The sequence below is a fragment of the Lolium rigidum genome, chromosome 2 (assembly GCF_022539505.1).
Source record: "Lolium rigidum isolate FL_2022 chromosome 2, APGP_CSIRO_Lrig_0.1, whole genome shotgun sequence".
Taxonomy (NCBI): Eukaryota; Viridiplantae; Streptophyta; class Magnoliopsida; order Poales; family Poaceae; genus Lolium; species Lolium rigidum.
Window position 1 is genome coordinate 85,706,728 of NC_061509.1, and position 9,843 is coordinate 85,716,570.

Sequence of the window (9,843 nt, forward strand, 5' to 3'; positions counted from 1 at the left end):
CTTGATGGATGTGATGGATCGGAGGAGGTGTGGTGTTTACGGTGGATGTGGCAACGAGAGGCGCGGTGTAAGTGTACACTGGTGGCGTTTGTTGTTGAAAGGTTGTGGCTTTTGGTGGGTAAGTGGGATGGGGCAAGTTCTCCGGCGTCAAGGCGCCGAATTGGGGTGGTGTCGGCAGGGTGGTGACTGGGGTTGGTGCCGGGGTGGTGACTTCCAAGATCGGTGATAGGTGAGCGTGGGACAGCGGCGGTGGAGTGGAAAGGAGGTGGCTTTGGGAGGTGATGAGGTTGGGGTGGGAGGTGGGAGCGATCCCGGCGGCGCTTGCGTACGGTAAGGATGTAAACAGAGCAGCCATCATTTGAGTCATGCGGGACATCTCACCTTGCATCGCGTTCAGCGCGGCGGATGTGTCGGCGGCGGCTTGCTCATGCTTGTCCAGGCGGCGACGGATGGCACGGACCTCGCGTGGGAGACGGGCCATGCGCTGTTCGTCCTCGGGATCGTCTTCTTCCGTCGTGGTGGCACGTCCTTCTCCGCGGACGTGGCGGTCGCGCGACGTAGATCGCGATCTGGCGTCAGATGGCATGGTGGTGGTGGACGGGGTAGGTAGGTGGGTAGCTTGGAGACGAAAGGGATGGGAGGGTGGGTGTGGTTGTCGTCGACTCGCTCTGATACCACCTTGTCAGGACCCGGTGGTCAAGACGTGGCCATGGCCGGAGATGAGGAAGAAGGAGGAGCTCCGGCGGCTCAGATCTACAGCTAAGGTAAATAAAGGTAAAACATGGCAAGGAAAATAACTTAGGTTTTCATAGCGTGCCTCCCATCCTCCCACTCCTACTCTTTTATAACCGAAGAGTAGGACCACGCTGATTACATATTAAGAGTTGATTACATGATAAACACGCTTAAGGCGCGAAAAGGTTGGTTCAAAAAAGGTAAAGCTATCCCGGCCGTCGATTGTTGGAAGGAGCGATCCAGGCCGTTGATTGGCAGAGCCGAGATCCTGACAGGAGAGGAGCTCCTCGACTTGACGCCGCCCTTCCTCGACGCTGACGGAATCTCAAGACCTTCGGCATCTCCCCATCTAGCTCACATGTCTGCTCTGCCCGAGACGCATCCTTGATCAGGGGCGGCGGCGACGCATCCTGGAGGCTGCAGCCAACGGCGGCAGCGGAAACGCGTGGAGCAGGTGGCGACGGCGACACGTCTTGGACCCTACGGCGGCGATGCGTCCTAGGTCGGGGGTGGCCGGAACGAGTCCTGCAGCCGTTGGAGGTGCCGCGCCCTGGAGCCGGCAGCGACGGTGACGCACCATGGAGCCAGCGGCGATGCATCCTGAGTCGGGGGCGACCGCGACGATTCCTGCAGCTAGCAGCGCCGCGCCTTGGAGCCAGCGGCGACAGTGACGTGTCCTGGAGCTAGCGGCGGCGCGATACGTCCCGGAGCCGGCCGCAGCGCGTATTCCTCGGGCTGACAGCAGCTATGCATCGCCACGGCCGTCACATGTGCTGATTGCTGCCCGGCGTGCTCGTGCCCGCCGTTGTCTGTGATACTTGTTAACTGCAGGGATTAACCGAATGAAAATAAATTTGAGAGATTGGTAGGGATTGTGGGGAGAGATGTAGTGGGGATTGGGGTGATGGTTCGGGGTTCACCCGTATACCCAGGGATAGATTCTCTAGTGGATTTAACGCAGTGCAACCGAACAAAGCCTAAGGCAGGAGGGACCGGGAACAGGTGAAGCAAGAGGAAGGTGTCAAGCAGGATCCTGCCAATATCCAGTTTATAGTTTATTTGAACATATTTAGTTCAAAATTCAACTAGAAATCACCAAACGCACCCCTAAGCAAGATTTATGGAGGGATAGAGAGGGGTGGGGGAGGCGAGAAGCACAAGGAATGCGTGCTGTGGAGCGAGTCAGCCGATTTGTTTCCTCAATCTGATATGAATCATTTACCCACATATATTTAGGGCCCAGAATGAGCAATACCAAGGTTAAAAAAGCTTTCTGCTCATATAGTTCCTTCTAAGCAACACAATTTCGAAGCACCAATAGTTGCCAACTGCAATATTACAAATTCCATGGAGGGAAAGTTTGAAAGGAATCCAAGTGTAATGTACATCAGATGGTGCATTGAGTTTAAAGGAAAATATTACTAATCAAAATATCATGTGCGAAGCAAGCATAGAATATGCACGATCAAACATCTTTCTTTCCAGAAGTGTAGGAGTAACACATTTAGATCATAGATCACATTCTCTAAAAAAAAAAAAAAAAAAAAAAAAAAAAAAGATCATAGATCACACATCGTACTTCCTCATATTTAAACCACAGATCACAACTCATACTTGATGATGTTTCATAACACAGTAAGTCTTACACAATGAGAAAATGATCTTCTACAAGTTAGGAGAGTAAAACACTACAATTTCAACACTCATTTTCATTAGTTTGAGCAAACTGAGGATGTCAGAATGTTGTAGGTGAGTTTCTTTGGTAGTCCTTTGGAGCAAAGAACACCCTTACGAAAAAGTGGCCATACGCGAAGATCGAGTCATCAGGAGAACAAACAGCTCCAACATGTTCATCCTGAAAGGTCCACTGAAACAGTGATTGTTCTACTTTCAAAAGAACATCCAATTTTTCATTTTCCTTCACCGTGACGACATGCTGGAATAGTTTCTCATTCCCAAATAATTTTCCATCAAAAATAAGAATCTCATAATCATCATAGCAAGTGCTGAAAGCAGTGAACCTCACATGACAAGGATGGCCAACCTTTGCATAGACTTGTATTACAGTCTCCACACTTCGTGTAAGGGCCATGCATTTTATGTCCAAGTTGCAATCATCGCTAGGAATCCGTACATGAAGCATGTAATTGTATTCTGCACGTATATCTATCTCAGCATATGCAGAAAATAGCTGCTTGTCAACTGATCCTTTCCCTCCCTCTTTTACCCAAAGATTAGCTTCTAGTAATGCACGATCCCGTACATACATTCCTCGACAAGGGCTACAAAGAGGCAAGACAAAGGAATCCTACAATTTAACATCTTGTTAGAACTTAACAAGCTGTATCCACTTTCAGACAGAGTAGAATACATTTTAGGCACTTCCAACTTTATTGGAAAGTCATACTATGTGAACGTTTGACCGACTTTATACAAAAATATAAGAATACTTATGTAACTAGCTAGGTATATGATGAAATTATTTTTCATCGTAAATTTAGTGATACTAATTTCGAGGTACAAATGTTTGTGCTTTTCTGTATAAACAGGGTCAAACATAAAAAAAGTTTGACTACTCAAGAAAACTGAAAGGCACTCTTTGTGGGACGGACGGAGCATTGAGTGCCACTCCCGTGTCACGAGCATTATTTTCCATTTGTTTCAATAAAGCATGCATGTCCTTCAAGGCTTGAATGTCATTTTGTCCCTTTTGCTCCATTTATCTTGTCAACCAGTTCAACACTCACGGATACACATCATATCTATTATTCCCAAAAGTATTAGAATTACGGACCTCACGCTGATCTAAGCCTAGCCCCATACTGCCTGGACCGTTGGAGTTATAATCGACATTAGTTTCCCATGTGTAGTGAATAACCAAGTGGTGGGAAATATAGACCAAGCGTAGTGAATTACCTGCTTCTCAATTGTGACAGCATCTTCTCTGGGACAGTTGAATATATAATTCCGTCGTGGGTCCAATTCATCACGAACGGCAAATATTCCATACACACTAATGGGGTAGGAGGCCGCAGAGCTTGATAAGCACACCGAAAAGAATTGAAGCATCTCTTTCGGTGTGCAATATCCAAGAGCTGATGCAGCTGCATACATAATACATTGGGAACAAAAGTAATAAATTGGTTAGAAAAATAAACAGATGGCGCAAGATCAAGATTAGTACTACGAATGAATGAAAGGAACTTACTTACTGGCAGAAGTATCATGGGTCTTGTAAACTCTATGATAGCAGTTGCTGTCACGGAGGATGCATTCAGCTGTTGCGCGAGGGAACACTTTCAAAGGATGGGGCGGGAAAGGGGTGCCATCATCGTCTTCCCGGGCCATGATCTCGTTGTAGATATCCGAGTATTCTCCAAGCTGTTTGATGTACCTACGTAGCCATTTACGCTCTATTTCATCCGCGTCACTTTTGGGGTACAGCTTTCCTGTTGTATTATCAAGAACGCAAATTAAGGATCAATGTAGCATCGTTTATGGGCAGATGATTCCCGCAAAAAAAAAAAATCTACCGGCAGATGATTCTTTCAGGTTATACTATACAGTAATATGCTTGATCTGAAGAGAGAATTGGGTACCTGGGCAGTTTGTCTCGTCCTCCTCGTCTATCACTTGGCTGCCCTTGTGTGTGCTAGAGTCCTTGACAACTTCGTTCCCTGCTGGAGAATCATCGCGGGAGAAGGTTAGACATTTTGGTAGTAGAGGGGGATTTTAATCTAGAGGGAACATGAGGTTCACTAGGGCAAGAATCTGTGCAGTTACAGAAGTATGTTTGCTGGGAACCAAACAATTGTGGCAAACTGTGGCTGGCATATAAATAATCAACTCAAGCAGGGTTGAGTTACGCAAAATCATCTCATAATATAGATTCACAGAAAGAGTAGAGATGCGTAGCATACGCACCGGTGCCCATGCTCGGCGGCTGGTCCACCTCCTCCAGCGGACGAGGGAGATCGCCTAGGTCTTCCGGGCATCCCAAGTACTCCTCCGTCGAGGCCATCGACAAGCCTGGGTTATGGTCGGGAGTCCCAGTGATTTAGGGATTTCAGGTTCCGTCCTTTTTAGGTTGAGGTTTTTCTTTTTCAAGTGAACGGAGGATAAGGGCCTGGTCCAGCCCGCTGGGATTGGCGAGGCCCATCCCGAATCCTATTTGCCGCCACCCACCGCTTAGCCTAGCCCAAGACCGGGTCGGTGCGGATGGGGTGCCGCACACCCCCAGACCCGGCGGTTCTATGGGCCGCGGCCCAGCACATCAGGTAAGTTCGTTTTTGTTTTTCTTATTCTCCTTTTCTTTTCTATTTACATATTTTCGTTATTTAAAAAGCAGAAATATTTTTAAATCCGAAAGTTTTAATTTTTACGACTTTTCAAAAAAATATTTTTTCAGAAAATAAAAAAATTAAAACAATTTTCATAATTTAAACATTTTTCAAATTTGAACATTTTTTGAGATTCAACATTTTTTAAAATTTTGATTTTTCTTTAAAATTTCAACAGTTTTCGAACATAAACATATTTTAAATTTGAACATTTTTTGATACGAACATTTTTCAAATACGAGCAATTTTTTAACTTTGAACATTTTTTAGTATGAACAATTTTAAGGGTGCGTAGTATTGGGCGGCCCATTTGACGGAGAAAGGAAACGATCCCGGGTTGCTGGTAATGATGACAGAAAAGAGGAGCTTGCCGCCTTGCCGGTACGCTGGAGTTGATTTGTTGATTCTGTATGTGCACTGACTTTCTTGATGCATTATCACGGGTGATATCAGTGTGGTTCCCGACTTCCCGTAGCTAGCATATTTTTTTTTTTGAAACGGAGGCAAAAGCTTTGCCTCATTCTATTAATTAAGGAGAAAAACGAAGTTTACAAGGTGACCCAGCGAGACTTTACAAACCGCCTACTCTCGCGGCATCAAAATACTCACATGTTTCGCCCCCGCGGCGACCCAAAGTTTTAGCTCTTTTTTAATGTTCCCGAAAACCACCGTTGGCGGAGCATGTTTGTGCCTAAAAATTCTAGCGTTTCGCTCATTCCAAATCTCCCAAGAGGTGAGGAGAACAACGGACCCAAGATCTTTCCGGTTTGGCATAGAGGCACCGGTCATGAGGCTCCACCACTCATGAAGAGACATAGCAAGCCACGTGTGGAGTTCAATAGAATATAAACCGAGCCACTCTTTGATTAGACCCCAAAGCCTTTGGGTGAAACGGCAATGAACGAGAAGATGATCGATGGACTCCGCACTCCTCATGCATAGAGGGCAATTGCCGCAATTAGGCCAACATCTTTTTTGCAAACGATCCTCCGTCCAAAGCCTATTTTGAAGGGCAAGCCAAGCAAAGAACTTAACTTTTGGAGGTGCCCAAATCTTCCAAACGGTCCTCTTAAAATCTGAGGCAATGGTGCCAAAGAATTGTGCTTTGTAAGCCGATGCCGCCGTGTAGTGGCCATCTTCCGTGAGCGTCCAAGAAATGGAATCCTCCACATCCTCGTCAAAGTTGTAGCCATTAAGCATAGTCCAAAGATCAATAAACTGCTCCAAGTGAGCAAAGGTGAGATCTCCTTCAATATGGATCATGCCAATCCAAGCATCATTTTTTGTAGCCTTGTTGATCGTCCAATTCTTTCCCTTAGACTCCGCATAGATGAGAGGGGCGAGGTCTTTAGGTTTCAAGCCATTAAGCCAAGGGGCATCCCAAAACTTCGTCTTCTTCCCATTTCCCACAACGATATTTGTGGAAGCATAGAAAAGGTCCATGTCCACCTCCGTGCAAGGATTTCCCAAGCCAACCCAAATCTTGGCCGGGTCCGTCCATTCTAACCAAGGCCACCGCAATGTAAGGGCTCTTGCGAATTTCTCAACATTAAGCACTCCAAGCCCCCCAAGATCTTTGGGGCGGCAAACCGTCTCCTAATTGACTTTGCATTGCCCTCCCGTGACTTTGTCGGTTGCCGTCCAAAGAAAGGCTCTCTCAATCTTCTTCATGTTGTCGAGAACGGGAGGCCGAATGACAAGGGGAGTTAGGTGATAGATCGCTTGGGAGGCAATGACGGACTTGACAAGAGCGGTTCGACCGGCCATGTTAATAAATTTGCCATCCCAAGTTGGAATTTTCCGGGCCATCTTATCAATTAGAGGTTGAAAATCCACATTCTTCAATTGCCACACCGATAGTGGAAGTCCGAGGTATTTGATAGGAAATTTTTCTCTACGAATCGGAAGGTCTTCAAGTATATCATCCAAGGCAACACCATGACAATGAATAGGAACAACGGAACTCTTTTGGAAGTTAGTGCAAAGGCCGGCGACCTCTCCAAAAGCCTTAAGGATGCATGCAAGGTTGCGGATATCTTCTCTTAAGGGCGTAAGGAAAATGATCGCATCGTCGGCGTAGAGGGAAGTGCGCAAAATGGGTCCCCGTCTCCTAACTTTGTGAAGAAGGCCGTGGGCGGTGGCAAGGTCAAGCACTTGTTGCAACAGGTCAATTCCAAGGTTGAAGAGCAAAGGTGAGAGGGGATCCCTTGCCGGAGCCCGCGGCCATGAGAGATGGGAGGGCCGGCCACACCATTGAGAAGGACCCGGGAAGAAGAAGTGACGAGGAGGGCGGTAATCCAATTACGGAAAGCACTCGGGAAGCCCCTCCGTTGAAGGAGGTCAATCAAGTAATCCCACCTTAGGGAGTCGAAGGCTTTGCGGATGTCAAGTTTGAGGAGGAGACTCGGGTTATTGTTCTTATGCAATCTTGTAGCCATGTTTTTGACATAGAGAAAGTTGTCATGTATACTTCTTCTTTTGATGAAAGCACTTTGGGCATTTGAGATGAGCTCATTCATGGACGGTCCAAGGCGAATGGCAAGCACTTTGGTTATAATTTTTGCGATGGAATGGATTAGACTAATCGGTCTAAAGTCGGAAATCTCCTCGGCACCATCCTTTTTTGGTAAGAGGACCACATTTGCGGAGTTGAGCCAATGTAAGTTTGACACATGGAGGTTACCAAATTGGTGAATCACCCGCATAAGATCCGTTTTGACCACGTCCCAACACCTTTTGAAGAATATGCCCGTAAACCCATCCGGCCCGGGTGCTTTGTCACCCGGCAATTGCTTTATGGCATGGAGCACTTCCTCCTCGGTGAAAGGCTCCCCAAGGTGTTGCAAGGAAGGATTTTCAAAGACAATGCCATCCCAATTGAAATCACATTTCCTAGCTTCTCCCCTTCCCATGACCGAGGAGAAGTGTGAGAGGACGATCGCTTCCTTATGCTCATGATTGGTGACCCAACGGTTGTTATGTTTGATGCGATGGATGTGGTTTTTCCGTCTCCGGGCATTAACTCTCAAATGGAAAAACTTCGTGTTTGCGTCTCCCTCTTTTATGTTTGTGATACGGGCACATTGCTTCTTCCTTGCTCTCTCAATGAAGGCTAAGCTCGTGATCCTCCTCTTAAGGCAGCTCCGAAACTCATGCTCCTCCATGGCTAATGTCCTTGACTCTTGGGCGATGTCGAAGTGGAGGATGAGGAGAAGGGCGGCATGGAAAAGGACTTTGGAATTTGAGAAAAGCCCGCGGCTCCAAGCGGTAAGGCGCTTTCCCGTGGATTGAAGCTTGTGGTGAAGAATATGGTAGGGCTCAACATGATCGGAGGGTTCGTCCCAAGCGGCTTGCACGGTATGAATGAAGTCGGGCACCCTAGCCCAAAAGTTTTCAAACTTGAAGGTCCTTGGCCTCCGCGGGCCGCTATCATCGGCAAGAAGAAGTGGGCAATGGTCCGATAAGGCGGAGGAGAGCGCATGAAGAACATGTGTGTCGAAGCAAAGGTCCCATTCGAAATTGCAAAAAAAGGCATCAAGCTTGCAAAGAGTTGGACTTAAGCGTTCATTACTCCAAGTGAAACGTCTATTTTGAAGATGCACCTCTTTAAGCTCACATGCCTGTAAGGCCAAACGGAAACGGTTTATTCTCCCACGGTTGACATTTCTTTTGTTCTTGTCTCTTGCGCGATGGATTTGGTTGAAGTCTCCAAGCACAATCCATCGCACCCCAGGGGTAGGCTTTTGGGTGATTAACTCGGCGAAGAAGTCATCTTTCCTATTACTAGCCGTGGGGCCATACACAGTGGTAATCTTGAAGTTGCGGTCGGAGTTGAAAATGTGGACGGATGCGGAGAGGCAGAATTCAGTGGTCACTATATCAGTGACCTGCACCTTGGAGTCATCCCAGAGTAGGAGGATCCCACCTCGAGTGCCAATAGCCGGGCGTTCGGCGAAACCGTGGAGCCGGTTGGCACCCAAGAAGCAAGCATCAGCTGGAGAAATGCTTTCGAGCTTAGTCTCCTGCAAGCAAACAATTTGACATGTGGTAGCCGCGACAATCTCATTTACAGTAATGCACCCGTTGTAGTCATTGAGTCCCCTCACATTGCAACACAGGAAATTGATAATCTGATCTAACATGGGAACCAGCGTGACCCAGGGAAACGAAACGGAGTGATAGCCATCAGGTTCTTGACATAACACACAAGATTAGTCTGATACAATACCCAGCAGTCTCGGGCACACCACAGGTTCATAACAGGACATAACACATGGTACTTGACCTAGCAAATAACAGCACAGAACGGCCAGATACTAGAAGTGCTTAACATGGAGACTGGGCAGGCTCGGGGATGAAAAGATCAACATCAGGCGCTGGCAGTAGCACCAGTCTCCTCCATGTCCAGGGCAGCTTCACCGCCTTGGGCCAGCAGCGCGCGGTCAGCCGCAAGGACCGACTCGTCGTCCAGCTTGAACAAGGCGCGAAAAGCCGCCAGCGCCTGATCAGGGATCTGTCCACGGAAACGGCTGGCAAAGTCCTCCAGGACCTGCGCGGTGACGAGCTCGCCGTCCTTGACGATGCCCATGGTCTTGCACAGCAGTGCCTCGGCCTTTTGCGCCACCGGCGCGGCATGACGGCGGGCCTTGACACGGGAGTTGTTCCGCCTAAGGGAGAAGGTGCAGGTTCTGGCCTTGGATATGGCCATGCCCGCCAGCGTCTTGCGGCGGCGAGCCGGACGGGTAGGCGGCGAGGACATCGGAGGGGA

The 9,843-nt window shown here is 47.9% G+C and overlaps 1 protein-coding gene across 1 annotated transcript; it reads right to left on the reverse strand.

The window, feature by feature from the left end:
- Positions 1–2,314: 2,314 nt before the first annotated feature.
- On the reverse strand, positions 2,315–9,217 carry LOC124689941. Its single transcript, XM_047223392.1, has 5 exons — positions 8,860–9,217; positions 4,335–4,412; positions 3,948–4,184; positions 3,652–3,839; positions 2,315–3,043 (listed from the first exon to the last, which is right to left on the reverse strand). Exons 1-5 carry the CDS (start codon positions 9,215–9,217, stop codon positions 2,471–2,473), a joined length of 1,434 nt encoding a protein of 477 aa, XP_047079348.1. The 3' UTR covers positions 2,315–2,470.
- Between the last annotated feature and the right edge of the window lie 626 nt (positions 9,218–9,843).